Here is a 22,670-nt window from a genome sequence, read left to right on the forward strand (position 1 = left end):
AGCATTCTAAAACAAGACAATGAGCATTGTAACGCACAATCCGACAATCTGTTGATACCATAATATTATAGTAATGGCTGGTTGGTATAACAACTCATATAGTTTGCATTATAGGGAGCGGCAAAGGATTTAGGTTCAGTACAACGTGTTAGCACGACAGGTGTGCTTTCATGGTAGCATCGCCACATTGCGAACTGCCTGTTCCGGCAAATTACGACCCGTGGCTGGGCTTTATGTAATGCGACTATTTTAAGCCCATCTGTTATGGGTAATTCACAACTAAAGCACTGTAAAACGAACCGTTCTGTTTGCTAGAGTTTGAATTAGATTTTGGTTGGTTTAATTTCTTAAACTTGTTTTTTTTAAGCCAGTGTTATGTGGAGAGAACAATGCAACATAAGTTTTCAAAAATGAACCAAATTGGCCTAAATTTTACAGATTTTTGTGGGGACAAAAGCTAACATTTCTGCGAAACGCATTTCCAGCTTTTGCTCGTACATAATTGCAGTTTGAACTAATTTTCTGTAGTAGGTATGTCACAATATTACCAACGACCGTTTACGATTCTCCCTATACTAGCGACAGAATCACCAATACTGCTAAATAAGCAAAAAGCAGCAACGAACCGTTATTCCACGAAAATGCAAGTTTTCAGTTAAACGTGCAATTTGCAAAAGACCACAAGAATCAGTAAATTGGTCGGAGCTGGAAAGACAAACTTTCGCCGGACCGCTGTATTTACCACATAGCTTCTAACTAAGTGCGGTGTCTCTAGGGTTACATAGCAAAGTGAATGGGTACAGTGCATGTCCTGTTTAGGGTTATTTATGCAATTAGAAATGTTACAACGGACTAGTTTACATGTATAATGGATTCAACAGAAATTCGGCGGCAAAACGGAATGTTTTTTTCCAAACACAAAAAAGATATAGGCAGTGTTTTTTTAAGGTGTTCAAATTTCTCCAGCGGTTTCCCAAAATTCCCGTTTAAGCAAATATGGCTATTTTTTGGTATTTAAATGAAACACTTGCGGTCTCTTAAAACTACTTAGCGGTCACCCAAACCAAACCTTTAAAAAAAAACCTGTATAGGCCTATTATAAGCTGTTACTGCCAGGCATAATATCAATTTTATAGAGCTCGTATAGCAATTATATTTTTGCACCGACGTTTCGACGTCCTATACATTCTAAACAAGATGTTTTAGCCGAGTTTAATGCAACACAACAGTGTTTCAAAGACCGAAGGACTTAATTTGGTACAAACTTCTTCACTTGAGACGATAGCCTTTTATCCTGCCGAAATGCATACACATCAAATGAGGCAAAACCGTCCCATCAAAACGTCCCGAAAAACACAACATCTAAGGGTTTACTCCACATTGCAAAGTTACAAGAAACCCATTTGATTTTCCCGATAAAACAGCGCACAGATTTCCTAAACAATCTCAGACACCACCAGCCATGGTGTGTTGTCGTTCTGCTTCACTAAGCGGGTCGACAACAAAAGTCCCGAGTTTTATTTGACACTTAATTCCCGAAGTAAAACCTCACGAAAGATATATCCTGGATAAAAAGGCCTTTGCCATGAGCGAAATTATGTTCAGTTTAGGAACGAGAGTACCTTTATACCTTTATAAATCAAATCATAGCGCAACATTATCTCAACAAACCGTTTGGTAAATAGATCTACAAGGAAACCTTGCAGCAAACAAAAATCTAGTATAGACTATTGTGTGGCTACAGAGTGATGGACATCTAAAATCGCTCAGAAACCCTACTGCACTTATTGCTTATGCGTATGTAGCGACTGAAATGTTAGAGGAAACACTTCATGTCAAAATACCCAATGTCCGTCAAAGAAGAATTAAAGTGTTCGACATGTTGAATGCGCTACCTCGATCAGGTCAAACAAAAAAGGGTATTTACACTGTATTCAAACTTCGTGCATTCCAAAGAGTTTTACTCAATTACCCAACAAATGGCTAACGCCCAAAGCGCAAATGTCGCCAGTTTTTAGCTGCTCATTTTAAAGTATTTTATAGTAACGCCCCGTCATTTACATAAGGTTGAAGGAACATTTTTTACACGTATTGTTCCAATGACACACATGTTAACAAGTTTGTCCTAAGCGGGTTTATAAACGAGCTTCACGCAGTCTTCTGTTACGGGAAATACCTCAAGTTGAAGTATTTTGATTTTCCCATAATTTGTGTCGTTTAGGTGGACTTACAGTTTACCACAACCTTTTGCAGACAATGAAGCTGTTCACGGCAGTTGGTTGCACAAAACGGTGCAATTACCGAAACAGCGTTTAAAACAGTGTTTCCCTACCCTTTTCGCCTATGTACCACCTAATCACCTAAAAAATCTTAAATGTCGCCCAAGTGGAGACATATAGGTCTCAAGATTAAAAATAGTCGAGTTCCTTGCACTTGAAAAACCTTTAAACTTACATACCGCGTTTAAACAACCGAAAAAATGGCATATCATCTATGATAAGGACAAGAAATTGGACAAAACACAGTTACAATTGTAAGCAAGACCGGAAAAACGTATGCTTCTTCAGCCATCATAGCACCGTATATCAAATGGCAATATTGTAATGGCAAAAACTGTTCAGGGCATTCGACAAGCTAAACCTTCCGCACAAATTGTCAATTACAAAACACGTAGCTGCAAATGGAAAGCTCCTTAGAGAGGCGATGACGTGATCACATTAACCGAGGACTCGGGTGAAAGCCTGAGTGTGTCGGGAAACCGCAACTAACAGGAAGGTAGGATGCTAAAGTGTACAGATACCACGGCCAACAGAAAGTGGAAAAATATGAACTTATAAAACAACAATAGTTTTGATTAAGAATTTCATTTTTTCGGTGTACTATATTGGGAATGATATAATGTTTTGCAAAAACACTTTGCTTTTGGTAACAGATTAGAAATATCTACATTCTACAGACCCTTTACTAGTAAGGTCAATTGCATTTAAACTAAACAGCGTATATGCTTCATTAGCAAAAAATCGCATTATTGCAAGTACACGCTTCTCTATAAACGTAAGAAGCCTGCTTTAAACCGTATTATCCCTTGCCATCCCATTATACTTTACTTTTTTCGCTGTCCTGCTATGCAATTAACCTTGGCCAAACCAGAACACAACCTACCAAGCATTCCAGCTCTAACAATCCATTAGCGTACACCCGCTTACTGAACAAATGCCACCCAACTTTTTAGCAATACGCTTTTAGTAACGCTAAGTGATGTACAGGACGAACCCGTTGCAAACTCTATAACACCATAAATATGCAAATAAAGCACACTGCGCACCGAATACAAATTTACACAGACCTGTATTGTACAACTGCTACTCTGGTTGTATCCGGACTAACGTCAAAATTTAAGGTCATGTTGTGGATCCATTGTTTGGCAAGTCGGAAGTCATCACGTGACACGCTGCTTGATCCGTCCACCACAAACACAAGTTCGAGTTTTGTTGTACGACAACCTGAAAATCAAAAACCGGTCATTCAGAATAGAAAATTTGAGTAGTTTAAACCTTAAAGGAACACAGGCAATGTTACGGGCTTGCATCCATGTGACTTCGACATTTGATTTCTTGACATAAAGACCATGAGCGTAATTTTGTGATAAAAGCAGACGGGCACATTTGCTTTGGTGCTTGTCATTCAAATGTTACTCGAACGGTTTTTCAAATGGGTAACAATATAAAGTCTTGTGTCGCACTTGGCCATAACTACGTGCGTGGGTAGCACATTTAAAATACAAAAATATTCAAAATTAGGAATGGTTGATAGCGGCGTAACTTACTTTGTGTATGTGTAAAACAATGGTATTTGGGTAACCATACTGAGTACATATTACCAGATCACGACCCAATCGCGAAAATTATCGTTTGCCATGCACAATTTTCCCCTGACATGGAAACTCGAAGAACATGTATCGGACAATAATGGGATACTGAGCCCCAAACTTTATTTAGCCAATTATCATGAAACTTGACACCGAACCACAGTTAATCAAAGATACGACTTTTCTATAGGGTCATCTACGCAGGCCTTCAACCAACCAGTTTTATAAATGCATTTATCGCAGAATAATATGGTTTGGTTCAACCTTATATTTGAATCATAACCACCCACATAGTATAGCATATGTCTTGTTGCGATTTGCCCAAAGTAATAATCAAACAATCATACCTGGAACTCCGTCAAAACGCTGACTTTTCACTGTTGTGCACAACCATGAGAGTGCAATGAACATGAAGATTTTCCAAATGGAGGAAAACATCTTGCTGAAGTTCAGAATCAATAAATTGGCCCAAATCGACTCTAGGCCTACTATACAAATAAAACAAACGTTAAACCATACTTGAATACAAGTTACAAAACTGATTGTGCAGCTTACAAAAACTAGAGCTCAAACAAAATTGTTCAGTCTTATAAACTTTAGTATTTTCTCGCTGACGAAACTTTGATTGACATTTTGAAACTTAAAAATGCTAAAGCGAGTCTCTTTTCTTCTATGCTAAGTCGGTAATACACTATGACACCAAATATCAATTTTCCGAACAATTGGCATCAATCTACAAAGTAGGCATTAGGCTAAACCTTATGCCGTCATCTGTTGTATACGCTAAGCCCGTCTTACCTCGGAAATGATCTGTGCTTTGGGGGTCGGTCGTCGCCTCTTATAAACTTTTCGCGACTGCATCTTTTTTCCTATCCGTCTCTCAAGCACGGAAGTACAGACGTCGTGTCAATGCCATCCTCGGCTCTCGTCGGTTATTTCCGCCCCTGAAATCTGCCAATTGTCGCACAACCATAAATCACAGCCCCCTGACACATAGGCTCTGACGTTCTTGCTTAGACCGCCCCAAAGAAAATACCATGTTACAAAACACTATAGCGGTCACCTCATAGCACGAATCTCATTTTGGGAGTAATAAACATTGGAAAATGCTTTGATGCTACTATTTGGGTCACGTGGTCATGATTGCAGTTTTTACGCATGGGTGGGCATATCAAATTGCCGTAACGAATCTAGGCTTTGCAACAAAATTAAAATACAAGAGAGGCTAAGGCCACACACGATGAGCATTTGTCAAACGCGTGACAACGGCCTAATGACTACATCGGAAACATGTAGTTTTTTGTTGCCGCGTATTGTGAGACCGAAAGCCGCCACTGGCGATTTGTTTTCCCGTACGTTTCTAGACAAAAGTTCGAGACCTTTACCAAACTCCAACAAGAGGTGTTAAGGGACTGTTTTTCACCTTTTTGTTGCAAAACACTTTTGATGTTTGCTATCTTTTCGCATTTTTTCTTGCACTATCACTGAGTCATTTTTTGTCCTGACCAAAAAACGTGACTTGGAGCCTAAAAACACGGACGTAAAAATACTGTGGGTTCGCCGTAACCACACAACAGTTACGTCATAGATTGTCAGTAAACACCTTGATCCACACAAACTTAAAGTCACCGCTTAAGCTTTATAATTGCTACATTGTCTTGATAACACTTCAAGCTACAAGTAAAACTTCAATCAAATGGGCGGAAATTTGGGTGTAGTAACGTGTTTTTTTTGTGAATGGTTGAAAAACAAGTCCACTCCTTTATGATGTAACAAGGTCGAGGCAACGTTAAAGCGAAAAATAGTACATAGGTGTCAGATACTACAGGCGTCAAGTAAGGCCATTTCGATGGCGTCCAGGCGTCATGCCACAATTTCGAGCGTTTTTACGACGGCGCAACTATGTCCTGTGTCCATATTCGACCATACGCTAAAGCTAACAGCTAATGTCCTTGCTTGACCCGTGGTGTAATTATAAAACTCAAAAGTGGTATATGAGCATAAGATCTGCACATACGCCTAATAGCATTGCTGTTAATTGCTATGGCGACTAATAGACCAAGAATTTTTATGCTTGATCTGTAATCCCTTTGATTTAAGGGTTAACTGTTATATGGCGCAAAGCTGCCAACTCCGAAATGGTCTATAAACGTCAATTGCTATAGTTGTGCTGCTTACAAGGACGAGTCGTTAAGTCTGTTATTTATAGCGTGAATCATTTTTACAGATGAAGGTAAACAAGTCAACTCTCGAAGCCATTTCGAGATGATCGGTTTAGGGACATGACCTAAAGAAAATGTGCTAATCTTTTCTGCCCAACTGATCACTTTTCTGAGTGAAATTTAAATATTTTTGATCGTCATGGTTTAAGCAACATTGCACAACATTCTATTTCACAAGGCAATTTTCATCTTAAATAAACCAGCTCGCCAGTTTTCAAACAACCCCCAATTTGTGTCTTTTGTCAATTGCTGCTACTTTCTGCCAAAATTTTGTCAATTGCTTCTGCCATGTTCACCACTTGCGACTTTGTAAGTTTGTTTTTGTGTTGGCATTTGCAACCGATCCTAACATGTTTACTGTTTAGTGTCACATCATTAGTATGCTTGGCTACGACTTAAAGGTAAAACATCAAAATATATCCTCCATTACAGAGTTGTAAGGCGAGAAAGGATTTCGGTTTGAGTTTGGGCTCGAGTATGAAATAAACGGCCTTGATTCAGCCCTTTAGCACACCCGGACCAATTGTGTCACAATTTGGCCAACTTGGGAGCCTAACTAGGAATTTTTCTTTATAAAATAAGGTTCGAACTGGGTTTCGGGATTGTTTCTTTTAGTTTGGGCCTCAATTTAAGTTTTGCAGACAAATTTACGAGGCTTTGCGGACTTTGACAAATGTGGCGCATCTATAGCGACATCTAGCGAAAAAAATATTTCGCTTGCCAACCCTAAAAAATATCTATTCTTGTTTTTGGTTTAATTATAAAACACAAGACATGTTTTCAATAGGTTTGTCCTAAGGACAGGTTTTTCTTAGAAAGACGCCTCTCACTGGTTGATCTTCGTACATCTAGTTCTGAGCTGGTATTCCCAAAAAAACGATTTATTACCAATTCCAACAAAAAAAATTAGTAACACTGTTGACCAGCTATATTGTACTTTACTATAGCATGTATTCCACATCATTTTGGTTATGAGTTATGACTGTGTAAAATCCAAAAATAACGATCTCACCTGTCTTTTAATTGTTAAACCGGATGTTTTGGGTGAACTAAAGCTTTGGGAATGATTTGAAGTTCCATCTGGACAAATTCCGTTCATAAAACTTAAAAAACAAACAAGCAAGGTTTTCGCAGCTTTTCACCATGCACAGCGCTCAAGGCACGAACACGACCATGTGATCAATAGTCCGAAACGTTAAAGGAACAACGTTAATTTTATGTTCTTTTTATTTCCAAAACTTTCAAACCAACATAATTTTTTTGGCAAGTAACTTTACACATAATCCAATTAAAAAAATTTAGTAATAAATTTTGGTGTTTTTGTGTCTTTAAAAGTGTCAAATAAGTAAAAGTATTTGGCGACAACAGTATTTTCTTTAAACACGTGTCAAATCTTTGTTTTGATTCCTTCTTCTGATCAGCTGACTGCGAAAACAACGTTTGGTTTGCAGCGTTCGTTTGCATTTGAATCTGTTACTTGGATGTTTCCTCCCACGATTTGCATCGATAAAAGGTAGAAAACACATCAAATCCCACTGATACATAAACTAATTGGTTTATTGTCAGAAGTTTGCCAAACACAACAGTGGAAACTGCAAGGTTATCTAATATACACAGATTATAATCTAGTATACTTGGATTACATGTTTTGGGCAGCTGCATGTTATTGATTTTAGCGCTTAAGAGATTTAATTGCAGAGGTGTTTTCTCAAATTTTGGTATGAACGCTTTCCAGCATGCCAAAGACAGACTCTGTATGTAGCTGATTTGAAATTGAGCTAATACAAAGTTGATTTGAAGAGTTAATACATGTGTTTAGACATTCTGTTGTAAACACCACTATGTCAATAAAAAAAGGGTTAGTAGTTTCTGTAGGCTGCACACTGCGTAACTTTTGCATTTTTTCATTTTAAATGGTCCACTACAGTTTTTGTTAAAGATGTATTTTTTGCAGATCATTTTGTTGTTTATGTTATTAATCTGACAAAGATACTTTGTGCTCTTCTCTAACAACGGCTCAACTCATATATGTACAATGGGTGGAGCTGTAAGTGCTGGTGAAAATAATGATGAATTGATAGATAATCTTCTCGAAGCCAACTACATAAAATCCCAGAATGTAAGTCTAATTAGTAAATATTCGCATAAAAAGGTATTTCATGTTGCAGTTTCTAATGATTTTGTTTTTTATTCACATTGGTTTAAAGGCGTCATCTTTGTATCGAATTCTAATTGTGTATCATTTAAAATTATTTTTAAAGTATGATCAAAATGGCTGTTTCTGAAATTAACCAAATGATAAGGTTATTGTAATAAGTTGGAATAACAACCTATGATTCTAACTTGTATCAGTAATGCATCACTATTATTACCTATCATTACAAATGAATCTATAAAACAGTTCTGTTACATATTTTGTTAGATTGAAAATATATTCAGAGCTGTGGACAGAGGGAACTACTATTTGCCAGGTCATAGAGACACAGCATATCAGTAAGTTCATTTCAACTGGGGTTGGGCATTTGACCGGTCAAATAAAATCTGGTCAATTGACCGGTCAAATACTTGTCAAATAGGTCAAATATCGGTCAAATACTATTCACATTATTAAATTGCAATTTTAGTCAAAAGTTGGAAGTTAAATCTTCTTCTAAACCAGTGGTTCTTAACCGGTGGGAAATTTAATGTTTTCGGAGGGAAATTATGTAAGCTTGAAAAGAGCAAACTCAGGCTCGATGGTCGAAACCGGCTTTGAATTAACCGTTGAAAGCTACATTACTAAAAATTTTCTGTAACAACATGTAAGATTGATTTAAGGTTTACAAGACACATACAAATCCAAAGACCGTTTGTTATGTCACAGACAAGACCAAAACCATCAATGACTTTGCTGTTGTGCGCGAATAAAAGCCTTTCCTTTGTTGATTGTGATGCAATAAATGCATAATGCAAGCATATCAGACTCTTCAGTATTCCAAAAAGTTTAAATCTCCCACAGAAGCACTATTTAAACTAAATAAGATTGCAGTATACCTTTAGGATCCAGACCAAAGCGCTCCACAAAATTATTTCATTTCAAGAATATTTTTTTGTTAACGTAGGGCACAAAACATGATTATAAAAATAACAGAGGGGGAAATTCGAAGTTGGTAATTGAATTTAGTGGGAAACCACACCAAAAGGTTAAGAACCACTGTTCTAAACCATAAGTAATGGAAATGAAGGTTTCAACTCATGTAAATTTGTTTGTGAAATAGGAAATGTTCAGTTTATATTATATTACAGACTTTTCCTACTACATTGCATGCTTCATTTCATCAATGGCCCCACATGTGTGTCTGTAATTTTCATTCAGTAATCACATTTGTGAACTGGATTCTAATAATATTCTATATACATCAGATTAAAGTCTAATTTTAACTGAGATTTAACTGCAAAACTCGCTTATCCTGCTTAAAATCGTAATTTATGCTGTTACGCTGTTGTCACATCTCCATTCATGACAAAAAAAGGAATATACAAAAGCTTGATATGTACGTACTTTATCCCAATAAGTACTGACCTGTAATTAATCCACAAAAACTTATTCAGGGCAATTATAAGCTAAATATATAGCTACAAACAATTTTTGAATCAACTATAGAAAAATGTCTGTAGACCTGCAAGTTTACACAGATGCTTTAAATTACTTTTTTTTTATCTGTCAGTAAAAATGTGCGACAAGTAAATACTAATGAACTAACTTCCCCTCATTGACATATCATACTCGATTTTTATTAAGATAAATGGTTCAAGAAGTGATCCATGTTTTTTAATTGCATTTTAAACCTTGCAAAGTTTGCCATAACGTAAATCAGATCTTAATTTTAAATGAAAAGCATCTCCTAATTGTTTTGGCATTTATTTCAAATGAACAAAACACATCTACATGGCTTTAAAAGCACTTATTAATACAAGAGAATGCCCTAAACCAGGGGTGTCCAAACTTTTTTTAATGGGGGCCAATTTCTATCAGGTGAAGACGCCCGCGGGCCAACGTTTTTTTGCAAAGTTTTTAACCGGACAATTGTGACACAAAATTTACGGCATTTAAGGAAATTTTGGGATTTTGTTGTGTCATTACCATGTATACTTCCTTTTTACCGGTAAATAAAGTCCTTGGGAAAAGCTTTTGCGTGATGTCGCAAGTCGCCACAACCAAAAATCTTAATTCAAATTATGGCGGGCCATACGCAACAAATTTTAAAATAACAGCTGGGGGCCACTTGAAGTGCCGTCCGCACGTTGGACACCCCTGCCCTAAACTGTTCTACCTGAGGGTTATTAAAAATAATTTACCCTTTCCAACAACTAAAAAGCAAGTCCAAGAAAATTTACCACATTTGATTTTTTAAATTAAAAAATAGTATTTGACCAGTCAAATAAAGTGCTGTCAATTGACCGTATTTGACCGGTCAATTGACCGGCTTGCCAACCCTAATTTCAACTGTAGGGTTTTATATTTGATCTGTTTTGGCCATACAGTGTAACTGACAAACTTGACACAAAAAATGAAAATGTGAAGTTTTCTGCTGTTTTCATGTTAAACATTTAATCTTAATGTGTATTTGTGAATGTCCACTAGTATATAATTGTTTATTTTGTGAATTGCTGATTTTCCTGATTGCAACAGTCCCTCTTAAACTTCTTGTTCGGAAACACAACAGGCCAAAAGCATTACAACCAACAAGACTGTTAAGTGAAGAGGCCTTGTTGTTGCTTTTCATTTACCGCTGAGTAGTTTTAATTCTCTGACAGCTGAAGTATGGTAAATATATTTTAGAACAGGCAAAAGTCACAATTTAGATTACTAAACTTTTTGGAATGCAAAACTTACCAAGCAGATCTTGATTTGTTTTCAAGTATTTTAAAATGTCCTGTGTACATGTAACATGGTAATATTGTTTACAATTCATTACTAGTGATCTGGCATGGAAACACGAACATTTACACATCTCAGCACCATGTATTTATTCGGAAGTTATGGGATCTCTCGATTTAAAGCCTGGTCTCTCATTTCTTAACATTGGAAGTGGTACAGGATATTTCAGTACAATGGCTGGACTAATGTTAGGTACTTTTACATCACTTGCTTGAAGGGCATCCAATTTTATTTTACATCACTTGCTCGAAGGGCATCCAATTTTATATCTTCACAGATTGTGTGTGTTTTTACTGTTTCTTGAGAAATTTTTGTTTTTTAGTTAATGGAACATATTTAATGCAAGATTTAAATAATAATGTGCAATATGAAACTTAAGTGAGCATTCAAACTGAAAATGCATTATTTTGGGTTGTATGTGCAAAAACAGTCAGCTACCAAATCACATTGATGTCTGAATTGTGTATAACTATTTGTTAAAGCCAAAGAAACAAGAACAAAACAGAAAATATTTTAAAAAGCCACATTTACATCTATTGTCAGGCCATATTGATTTTTTTCAGCGTTGCATGTCCTTTAACACTTTTACAGTATTACCCAATTAAGCCTACTTGAAAAAAAGTAAAAATACATGTTTAATCTTTACAGGAGAGAATGGAATCAACCATGGAATTGAACTTCACTCTGATGTAGTGGAATATGCTAAAGTAAAAGTTGATGAGTTTATAGCGTCGTCCCATGCATTTGACAGGTTGGTGCCTTCAACAAATGGATTTTGGTGAAGTTTGTCCTTTAATCAATAATAAATGTTTTGTTGTGGCGTTGGCTTCGAAAAGTTGTGTTGCTTGTGTTAGCTTCTGTATTTAGATGTGTTTTTTAGTGTGATAAAAATTACTTATGTATGAATACTTTGTATGTTTTTGTAGATACACATTTTGTGAGCCTCAATTTGTTGTTGGAAATTGTCTTCAAATATCCCCAGGTATGAGCCATATCTCTATTTTCCAAGGGCATTTTCTTAAAAATGCACCATATCCAGTGGTGGGATTCAGCCGGTTCGCACTGGTTCTGTAGAACCGTCTGATGAAATTTTATGGGATCAGCGAACCGTTCAGCATTACTCGTTACTGTCAATGGACTTTTTGTAACAGAACTGGCTAAAAAATATGACTTTTGTGATAGAACCGGCTGACAAAAATTTGAATCCCACCACTGATCATATCATGCAACAAAATTTGATTTGTAAATGTCTGATAAATTTTTACATTTAGTACACCTATACTAAAAACCGAGGAATCCAGAACCTCATGCAATAATGAATTGATTGAAAATAAACTATCTGACAGTATTTATTCGATAAGCAATGCCCTTTAAATTTACTGTACTGTTTGTGCAGCTTATAATCAAGGGTTTTTGGAAAAACTAAAAATATGGAAATTAGGGGGGAAATGTGTCATAATGTACATTAAAATACAGTGTCAGGATGTCAATTGTCAACCTTTTAGTTTATTGTTGTGGTCAGTGTTTTGTGGTATTTGCAGACTCCCCAGGATATGATCGAATTTACTGTGGAGCTGCTTGCCCCACTGAGTATGAAACATTTATGAAAGGACTACTCAATATTAACGGAATTCTTGTGATGCCTCTCAATGATCAGGTTCGACACAAAGTTAGTAGCCCTTTATGTTCTGTGTTTTTAATCTTTTTGCTTTTGTCTTACTCTCTGATTGTAATCATTTTTCAACATCATCTATTAACCTATACGATCCATTTTTAACCCCTAATTGCTGAGCTGACTTGGTAAATGGTATAATACTACACTCACACTACACTACACCTAATAAACACAAAAAACATAAATAATTTAAAAAACATTGACCAAGTTGTTTTTTGTAGAAGTGACAATAGATAACTGCTTGCATTGAATAGTCAATGTACTTTAATTGTAGTTATCAGTTGTCCAAGTATTCTGAATTTCGCTTGATACCAATAACATTTAACCAACTTTACCTCATTGCATTACTAAAATTTCTCATGTGATGTACTAAAAAAATGTAAACTTGTGTTCAAACTAGTGTGGTTGCACCGAAAAGTTAACAATCATTTAACTAAAAATTTTTCTTTAAACAGTTGCAAGTGATCACCCGTCTGGAACAGAAAAAATGGGAATCAAAAAGCATTCTGTCTGTGAACTTTGCCAGCTTAGTTGTTGACCAAGATAAAGATTCTCCACAACCAGTACTTCTCCGTAAGTATACGAAAAAGAGCTTGATCAACTAACCATATCATAGGGGTTTCCAAACTATTTTTAGAAAATTCATTACTGAAATGTGAATATATTTTTTCTGTGTTACTGTTTCCTTGTGAACGTTGGAGCAACGGGCAGACAGTTCCCCTAAAATGTCCTTTTGTTTACTTTAGTCCAGTGGTTTTCAACCTTTTTTTACAAGTTCTTTACTTAACAATTGAAAAATTTTCATTCCTATCAAAAAAGCACAGATTAACAGACAAAGCTAAATTATTATGCATTATTTAGCATGGGGCTTTCCAGAACAAAATAATTTTACAAACCATATGTTAGAATAATGGTGGAATCCGTTGAAAATTTAAAACTCCTCAGTAAGGGGAAATTCCTTTCCGGTTGAAAAACACTGCTTTGGTGTGTGCATTTTTTGTGATAAATGTAAACCTCGGCCAAGTCATCTTACATTCATTCTGCCACCAGTAAACAACATTTATCAGTTAAGCTGTTAATTAGTACTCATTAAGTTAGCCATAACTGAATGCTGAAAGATTGTTTCAAATGGGTCATTAAGCATTTATTGTGTTACACAAGTGTCTTTCATTAAACACCACCAAGGCACTCTTGTGTTGTTTTCAAAACCAATGCCCTTAATTTCCTTTATTGCCCTGATTGCAATATATCTTTGTAGCGGAAAGAAATGCGCCCTCGCTTCAGTTTTTGTGTCGGGTCTGTGTTCGTCGTCGGTTGAGCGAAAACTTCCACAATGGATCGAACAGAATCCACAAAAAGAAAATGCAAGATTCAACAGGTTGGTAGGAAAATATTCAATGTTTCACTGTGGTTGTACGTTGTATGACTAGGGTTTTATTTCCAAGCACATATAAAAGGGAAATTTAATGTACAATACAGTAATAAGCAATTAAGATTGACATAAATTCACAAGTAGGATCAGCCCTGAAGCGTTCATGCAGACCAGTGATCATGGCACATTCATATATAAATCTTAGTATGCCTGGTCTATTGGCATTATATGCTGACACATAAAACATTCGAGGCAGGCAAGGGTGGTTGTGATTTAACTTTTGATAAGCTCACTGCTGAGCCTGTGTAGCTCAGTTGATAAAGCACAAGCCTTGACAAGGCTTCTGTCATGGGTTTAAATCCCACAGCAGGCTAGATTTTTCAAGCCAATGCTTTACCATAAATGCTTGATGACTGACTGATTTGATATACCTCATTCAATGGGCCTGGTGTACTATGAATTACAGTGCCAAGAAATGTAACATGTGTTTTTTGTGCAGATACAGACAGCGGGAAGTCAAGTACTGAAAGTGGCAACAGAGGTTTGTGTGGTACAGCACATATGTACAAACAATGTTGCATATTTTGCATCAGTACAAATTCTAAAGCATTGTGTTTGGAACGCTTTAGTAAACTTGGTGTCAATGGGAAAAAATCATTTCAAGCTTTATTTTCATGCAACTGTGTTCTTTTTTAGCTGGTGCCATCTCTGACAGTGAAATTGAGTCGGAAACAGAAAAAGATAGTCCTGTTTCAAAGGTAAAATTTGTATATTGTATGTTTATAGTTTTGTAGTTAACACCTTGTAAAATGCAACCTTAAATTTCTGCTATCCTTTACACCACATGTGCAAATTTATGGCCATAAAACTGAGTATTAAAATGTTTGTAATGGCGACCGTGAATGTATTAAAACCCTTTTGCTAGACATCTGGCTTTAAAACACTGGTCTGAGTGCATTTTGTGGAACTGGAAATATATTTTACCAGCCCAGTAGCAATGCATGCCAGCTTTTTTTGCTATGTGCAAACAATTAAACAGGCAACAAACAATGTAACAATACAGATGGTGACATCATTGACAGTTAAGACTAATTACCCAATTGTTCAGCTGAATCAATGGTTAAAGTAAAATTATAATCTGAAAGCCACCAGCAGATGGGTTATTATTCGGGATGGGTCGAGCGGAGCCAGAACCCGAGTACTCGGTACCGAGCATCGCTGTTTTTAATGCTCGGTGCTCGGCCGAGCAGTTGTACAAACTGACCCGAGCGTTAAATTTGCATATTCATGCCCTGTTAGTGCTAACATACGAAACTAGTGTTCTAAAGGGTGTCTATGAACAAAAACGAATGATTTTTCAAATGTTTTAGATAGTGGAAAAACGCGTACTTAAAGGGCATGTACAGCTTAATAAAACACCGCCGGTGACGTAAGAGACCTTGTGGAGCTGAAACGTAGAAAGGGGATTTTTTGTGACGTCATAATGCACCGAGCGTGCTCGGCCGAGCACCAGAGCATTAAAGTGAGATGCTCGGTGCTCGACCAAACAGAACATTTGCAGTTTTGGCACATCCCTAGTTATTATAAGATAAATCTTAATTGATAACATTATTAACATACATAAAATATAAACTAAAAACATGAAGACACTTGGCAACCGTTGGTAAATTAGGGACTTGTATGACCCTGCTTTAAACCATTGTATTTGACAGTCCAAATATCTATTTCATTTATTAGGTGAGGAGAAGCAGCTCAATACTAAATGTAGCGACAGGAACAGTAACAGATGTGTCTGACGACGGAAACAACAATGGAAATACTAATGACACCCACAAAACCTTAAATCCCAGTGAAGATTATCCTTTGGAACCACCAGAACAACAAGAAAGTACAACAAATGCTGTCACGGACTCTGTAGAAAGTATGGAAGTGGAATCAGGCGAGGTTACAAGAAAAACAAAGTCCAATCCGCCATCATCAAGTTCAGACACGAGGCTCGAAGATAATGGAGCAGACAAGGCAACAGAAACTGATAAGAAGAATGGCTCAAGCAATGGAAAGTTAAAACGTGAGTGAGCATTGTTGAATGTTGAGTTAAGTTTATTTCGCCTGGTGAAACAAATTGTAGTTGTACAATTGCACTAAAAGTTGATAAAAGCTGGAAATATGCAATGTTGATATGTTATAAAGCGTGACATAATTGAGGGAACATTTGGTGGATGCATAATGAACAGGCTGCAGCTACACCGTTACTACAAGCAGGTTTTTTTTTAAGGTTTGGTTTGGGTGACCGCTAAGTAGTTTTAAGAGACCGCAAGTGTTTCATTTAAATACCAAAAACTGTAGTTGTAGTTGCAAGTCCAAATTTTGGGAAACCGCTGGAGAAATTTGACCTTAAAAACCACCTTAAAAACCCACTGACTACAAGCCCCATGTGGCATAGATTTACATAGGGAGTTGAGGTTGGCGCACTAGGACATCAACGCAAGGGTGAAACCATCAAGGCTAGGGTGGTTTCTCTGTTGGTGAAACCAGTGCAGTTGGGACCTGAAAATTCCACCCTCTAGCCTTTGACTTCAAGATTCCCAAGTTTACCAACTACATTTTGGATAAATAGGGGAGCACATGCCCTAAGGATAACTTTAAAGGGGACCATGAACTGTAGAAGGTTGAAGGCAACTGGTGTAGACTCTTTAAGGATGTTTAGGTAATATACTAAGCCACTTTTATTTTTTATTCCTTGCATCGCATAACTTGTGAAAAAAGACATGTTTATTATGTTACTTTATGTTCGAATAAGTTACACCTTACTAAATGCAGGAACAAAAAGAGGTTGCTATCAGTTTCTACGTCGACGACACAAAAACCGAAAAACAGAAGACTCAAGTAGTTCTTCAACACAATCCAATGGGGATAATTCAACAGAGACGAATTCGGAACAGTCAGGGTTAGTTAATCGCTACGAAATAAAACTGTACTAAGTATAGGTTACATTTTTCGATCATGTGTTACAGACAAGGTCGCACATTTCTTATGTATGAAGAAACAGCACGAAACAGTGATGACACAAGTAAGAAAAATTAAACATTGGTTTTCATAAGTTGCATGGTCTCAAAAATTTGTATGGCAGTGGTTTCCAAACAGGGAGGAATTTAAAAATTGAGAAAAAGAATTTACTTTAATTTGTACATGTGGTTTGTAAACATACATTTAAGCTTTGGGTATACAATCTGTAAAGTTCATAAAAGACCCAATTTTGAATGGTCTTTGTATGGTTTAGCATCTACTATGTAGTCTAATGGCGAGGAATAAAAATGTGTTTATTTGTCAAGCTAGGAATTACTCTAATAAAGGGTCGTAACCACTCTCCTATGGTATCTTTCGAAACATGGCCACTTGCAGACGTGCTATTGAAAATAAAGTAATAAAAACTGTACATTTTAATTTTCAGATGACGCCCGCCGAACGACAAGTGTCAACATTCATGTCAGTTCCGACTCTACCACGCTACGGTCATTCCTAATTGGAATGAGCAGTCGGTCACCATCGTCCACAGTGCGAACCAATGACCTTCTGTCATTTATCACTGACCGTGCAGTTCGCAGATTAAACAACAACCGAGCGCTGGCTGCGAAAATTGAGGCAGAAGGAGAGACTGTGTTTGACATGGAAGTCAACCCATCAAGAAATGTTTTTCGACATGCTATGATGCAGCTGCCAGTGCCAGAAGCAATCAAACAGTATCTGTTATATTACAGAGAACAGTAAGTGAATGTTATAGTTCCACAAAGTTTTCTTTTTACAGTGTCAATAGTATACATATGACTGTACTTCATGCATTTGATGCTTTCTCTTTTCTTTACTGTACATTTTTCATTCGCTTTTTTTCTTTTGTCGGAAAGATATCATGGTTGAATGGCATGGGTAGAAGAAATAAATCGGTTTAGAATATGTTGCTAGGGTGGTCTTTCTCGCCAAACCTTTTTTCATTGGCTTTGTTGGTTCGCATGTTGTGCTCAAGTTGTTTTGTACAAACACAAAAAATGATATTTAATAAAAATATTACCACAAAACAGTGTCTAACTGGGTAGCAGTCAGTTTTTGACTATTTTTGTTTAAAACAGCTATTTACAGTAGACTTATAGTCTAATATTTGTAATGGAGATTTTTGTTTGTTTCATTTTTATCCTCGGAGTGGTCAACGCCTGAATAAGTTATTGTCACAATGAGTCCGCCACCGAGCTCCTTTTTTTGCTGTTGAATCATTTTTTTGACTTGGGACGTTGGTGACTTTAATTTAGTTCAACTACTGGGCGTAAGTTCCTTGCTCAAAGAAACACAAGTGACCGATACAGGATTAGAACCCACAACCTTGTGAACACGAGGCAGTTGAGCTAACCCTTCAGCAACCTTGCGTGACTCAATAAAAGCCTTTCATGGACTTTTTCCTTCAAAAAAGGCTAGACTAGCAACCAAACAATGACAATATGTTGTTTTGTGATTTGCAAAAAAAAAGCTGCACCTATATATCTTTCTCATGAGACTAATAGGAAAGGCATATTGAACTCTAGTATAGGCTTGTATTAATAAAACAAAAACAATTCAAGCTCATGGACGTGAGTAGAACAATAGGACAGTTACTGCTTAGCAGCATGTAAAATAATACTACACATCATGAAGTTATACAAATAAAAACGATAAAACATTTGACATTAAAACTCTGCGTCCAGTGTAAACTTCATGTCTTCTGCCTTGGCCATAACACCTGCCTTCTGATACTCGCCCACCCGCTTCTCAAAGAAGTTCGTTTTTCCTTCAAGTGAGATCAACTCCATAAAATCGAATGGGTTTTCAGACTTAAAAACCTGAAATCAAAACATTATAGTTAGTGGACAATTTGCTTATAAGCCTGACCTGGTGTACTGTGGTGTTACAAATTAAAGTATCTTACCTTAGGGCAGTCCAGCTCAACGAGCAAGCGATCAGCTACAAACTCAATGTATTGTTTCATCAGTTTGTTGTTCATTCCGATAAGTGCAACAGGTAATGCCTCGGTTAAGAATTCCTGCATTATTAAAGATTTTAGTTAAAAGCTATAAATATATATATTTGCCTGCACAGCTATAAATATTTGAAGTTCGAACATTAAATTTACCCCATGTTTTTACGAGCTAATCTCAGAGTCAGAAGTCAGGCTAACCATTTTTATCTCTCTGACAATGTTGTTCAAGACATGTAAAATTTCCCCTTGGTTTAGAACAGGGGTGTCAAACTCGCGGGCCGCATGCGGCCCACAAAGCCCTCCAATGCGGCCCACGAACAACAATTGCAGTATTTTGTCAGATTTTTATCTAATTATAATAATTTTTTCTCAATTTTCGAAGTGAAAGCTGGTATTTAAACAGACATTTACAGAAATTTAATTAATACATAAAAATTCATGTGGTATGAATAGGGCCTTAAGGTCACATGCGACCGCGGAGAGGTTTTGTGCGGCCGTGAACTTGTTAATTAAAATATATGTAGCGGCTGTGATGTAATTAAAAATCAACTGCTCTAAACAGATTTTGTGTTACTGGAAATAGTATTACCAGCCTAGCAGCCATATGCGTCAGACTTTTTGTAGGCCTATTGTGTGCAAACAATGCGAAAAAACAGGTACCAAAAGCGTCACACTATAGATTATGACGTAATAAACAGTTAAAACTGATCTTCACACTGTGCAGCTCAATCTGTTTATCATGTTAGAAATTAATCAGGGATTTTGTGGCGTCAATAAATGGTATATATATATATATACATATATCCAGTAGGTAATTGGCGGCTGTTGGTGTAATAAGGATCTGCAATGCGGCCGTCGTAGCGAAAAGGTTGTTTAAACTGGATAAAAAATCACATGCGGCCCTCGGCATAATTTCCAAACTGCAATGTGGCCCCTGAACTCAACGAGTTTGACACCCCTGGTTTAGAACCTTTCTATGAACCATATATTGGAGGGAGAGGACTAGTGAAAAGCCATTTTGTGAAGTTTAAATTAGCTCACCTGTTCAATTCTGACAGCATCTTTGATGATCTCAATTACTCTTGCATGTGATGGTTTGTTGACGAGATGCTTAAACATGAGGCAGGCAAAATCACAGTGCAAACCCTACATACACAAGATGCATATTAAATAATGAACAATCCTTGGTATTAATATTATTAAACAATAACCAACCTCATCGCGACTAATAAGTTCATTTGAAAATGTCAGTCCAGGCATGAGTCCTCTCTTCTTTAGCCAGAAGATAGCAGCAAAAGACCCACTGAAGAAAATTCCCTCAACAGCAGCAAAAGCTATGACACGCTCAGCGTATGTTGACTGCTGGTCACCAATCCATTTGAGGGCCCACTGTGCCTTCTTCCGCACACATGGCATTGTTTCGATTGCATTAAACAGAAACTCCCTGGTAACACAAAGAATAATAAGATTTAGCAAAAAAGTCCAATTGGTCCAAAATTTTAAATTGATTTTTTTCTTTTACAAGGCCAAACTATTTTTTTTTGTAAAATCCAGTGTGTTGTTACCTTTCATGTGTATCTCGGACATATGTGTTGATCAACAAGGAATACATCTCAGAATGAATGTTCTCAATTGCAATTTGGAACCCATAAAAGAAACGTGCCTCTGTGACTTGAATTTCTTGTGCAAATCTTTCAACCTGTTCAAAAGGAATAGTTCAAAATTTGAGGTCATTATAAGTGACAGTGTGCCTTGACATTAACTTGTTCAATGTCACTATAACTTACCAGATTTTCATTCACAATGCCATCAGATGCAGCAAAAAAGGCAAGAACGTGGGTGATAAATTTTCTCTCATTTGGTTTTAATGCTTCCCAGTGACCCATATCTTTTGATAAATCAACCTGCAAAGAAAAATTAATGTTGATTATGCCATGTTAAAATGCAATCTTAAAAACTATCAATGACCCCATGTACAGAAATTTTCAAATTACTTGCAATGGATGATGAAAGAATTTTGTGTAATAAGGCTATATAGTTGCCAAGAATTATGCACATTTGTGAATGACATAAGGTTTACAATTTATATAACAACGATTAAGCTCAATAATGTTTGTGTCACAAAAACAAAAAGGATGAGTGATTTGGTACCTCCTCAACTGTCCAGAAGGATGCTTCAGCCTTTTTGTACATTCTCCAGATGTCATGGTACTGAATGGGGAATATAACAAATCTTCTTGGGTTGTCTCGAAGAAGTGGTTCGGTTTCCTTATCGTTCTGTGCACACAAAGACCGACTGTTAAGACGCAAGTACTGCAAACACCGCGATAAGGAACGATGCCCTACTTTCAAGTGATGTGCCTTTTGGGCAAGTTACTGGTGAAAAGGCGCGATTTAAATGAAAAGTATTTATAAAACATAAATATAACACTACACTGCGAAAATCTTGCATATAACTTGCTTAAATATGGTATATGCCATGCCGCGTATTGCCTTGGCCTTCAACTTACGTGTACTAAACGTTGCTGAAAATTTTTTATATTTTGTTTTGGCAAACCACAGCGACAGCAACAATTGCAATTTGGCGGTACTTTAACATCTTTACTTTCGTGGCTGTTCATTAAAATACTACAACAGGTCAACTAGCAGCAGGTCAAAAAGCAGTTAGCAGCATGATAACAAATCAGACAAAGCACAGTCGTTAGCAGTTGCGCGTCATAGCTACGTCATGGATTGCACGTTGTGGCGCAAACCAGATGGCGGCGACGGCAAAAAACACGTTGCTAGATTATAGGCGGGCGTTTAAACATAGCGCGTCTATTTAAGTTAAACTGTGAGGATAAAGACTTACCTTTCTAACAATTTCTTGCGTTTTGCCTTTACCCTGCAATGTAAAACAAACAATTGTTACATTAAGTACAATAGAAAACACAAACTATACACTTTGATATTTTTATGAGGCCAATAGACGTGCTATGTTAATGTTGGCATACTTTACCTTTTCAGTAGTAAGGTCTTGGTTGTGTGTGTTTTGGACTTCGCCCAGGATACGTTTGCCGGAATTTCGGGCCATCATCTTTGTTTTCATGACGTTGTACTGTAAAAAGGCAGTTAGTCATGAACAGCTGTACTAATACTAGTTATGACAACTCAATGCTTTAGTTATGCAACAACTACTAGTTTACAACGCTATACACATTCAGCCAATGACCCATGTTATCAATACCCGCCATTTTTATCGAACTTATGTGCAATAGAATCAAAATGAAAATAATGATACATGATCTTACCATACTTAATGTCTAACAAAATGGTTTTTAACACATGACAGGAAGTGCAGTCAAACAAAAAATTAAATGGTTTTGCTTACCGAATTTTCGTCGATTGTCACTTGATTCATTGACTTAGACAAGTTGTTGAGCTTTCGTGGTGAAGCAGTCATTTTCACAAGGCAGTACAGTAGTAAAATTAAACTAAAAGCTGATAAAATGTTCTGTATCGTAAGTAGCAGAAACAAGTGTACCAAATTAGACGACTGCAGCAGGTTTTAACGGCACAGCTTTCTTTGTCGAACAAATTGCGCGAAGCTACACAACGGCATTTCGCGCGA

The 22,670-nt window shown here is 36.8% G+C and overlaps 3 protein-coding genes across 4 annotated transcripts in view; 1 reads left to right on the forward strand and 2 right to left on the reverse strand.

The window, feature by feature from the left end:
• The window catches only part of LOC145229022 (collagen alpha-6(VI) chain-like), a 35,631-nt gene extending 28,381 nt beyond the window's left edge, over positions 1-7,250 (reverse strand). Inside the window, exons 1-4 of the mRNA XM_080094269.1 lie at positions 7,103-7,250; positions 4,667-4,819; positions 4,216-4,356; positions 3,347-3,503 (exon numbers count right to left, since the gene is read on the reverse strand). Coding sequence (XP_079950395.1) covers positions 3,347-3,503; positions 4,216-4,306 — 248 coding nt within the window. The 5' untranslated portion in view covers positions 4,307-4,356; positions 4,667-4,819; positions 7,103-7,250. The remainder of the gene's footprint in view (positions 1-3,346; positions 3,504-4,215; positions 4,357-4,666; positions 4,820-7,102) is intronic.
• Positions 7,251-8,044: 794 nt separating this feature from the next.
• LOC145229975 (uncharacterized) lies at positions 8,045-18,131 on the forward strand. 2 transcript variants are annotated; one of them, XM_080095326.1, is made up of 14 exons: positions 8,045-8,209; positions 8,513-8,583; positions 11,052-11,203; positions 11,660-11,762; positions 11,938-11,993; positions 12,553-12,680; positions 13,142-13,259; positions 13,945-14,064; positions 14,558-14,599; positions 14,755-14,816; positions 15,796-16,126; positions 16,879-17,005; positions 17,073-17,128; positions 17,510-18,131. In XM_080095326.1, exons 1-14 carry the CDS (start codon positions 8,126-8,128, stop codon positions 17,824-17,826), a joined length of 1,767 nt encoding a protein of 588 aa, XP_079951452.1. In that variant the 5' UTR covers positions 8,045-8,125; the 3' UTR covers positions 17,827-18,131. The 2 variants fall into 2 exon arrangements, with proteins under 2 accessions (XP_079951452.1, XP_079951453.1); XM_080095327.1 differs by having other exon boundaries at positions 12,553-12,668.
• Positions 18,132-18,618: 487 nt separating this feature from the next.
• Positions 18,619-22,630, reverse strand: LOC145229976 (ribonucleoside-diphosphate reductase subunit M2 B-like). The gene is made up of 10 exons (XM_080095328.1): positions 22,431-22,630; positions 22,059-22,157; positions 21,912-21,944; positions 21,212-21,337; positions 20,848-20,964; positions 20,626-20,759; positions 20,276-20,504; positions 20,102-20,206; positions 19,010-19,123; positions 18,619-18,923 (listed from the first exon to the last, which is right to left on the reverse strand). Exons 1-10 carry the CDS (start codon positions 22,500-22,502, stop codon positions 18,771-18,773), a joined length of 1,182 nt encoding a protein of 393 aa, XP_079951454.1. The 5' UTR covers positions 22,503-22,630; the 3' UTR covers positions 18,619-18,770.
• Between the last annotated feature and the right edge of the window lie 40 nt (positions 22,631-22,670).

This window comes from Phallusia mammillata, chromosome 5, assembly GCF_965637545.1.
Source record: "Phallusia mammillata chromosome 5, kaPhaMamm4.hap1.1, whole genome shotgun sequence".
NCBI classification, from domain to species: domain Eukaryota; kingdom Metazoa; phylum Chordata; class Ascidiacea; order Phlebobranchia; family Ascidiidae; genus Phallusia; species Phallusia mammillata.

Bases quoted from the DNA above. Each gene is read 5' to 3' on its own strand.
- LOC145229975 (XM_080095326.1), top strand. From the start codon at position 8,126: ATGGGTGGAGCTGTAAGTGCTGGTGAAAATAATGATGAATTGATAGAT. The intron at 11,763-11,937 runs GTTGGTGCCTTC...ATGTTTTTGTAG, and splicing joins TCGTCCCATGCATTTGACAG to ATACACATTTTGTGAGCCTC. The intron at 12,681-13,141 runs GTTAGTAGCCCT...TTCTTTAAACAG, and splicing joins ATGATCAGGTTCGACACAAA to TTGCAAGTGATCACCCGTCT.
- LOC145229976 (XM_080095328.1), bottom strand. From the start codon at position 22,502: ATGACTGCTTCACCACGAAAGCTCAACAACTTGTCTAAGTCAATGAAT. The intron at 22,158-22,430 runs GTAAGCAAAACC...GCCTTTTTACAG, and splicing joins TGACAATCGACGAAAATTCG to TACAACGTCATGAAAACAAA. The intron at 20,965-21,211 runs GTACCAAATCAC...TTTTCTTTGCAG, and splicing joins CCTTCTGGACAGTTGAGGAG to GTTGATTTATCAAAAGATAT.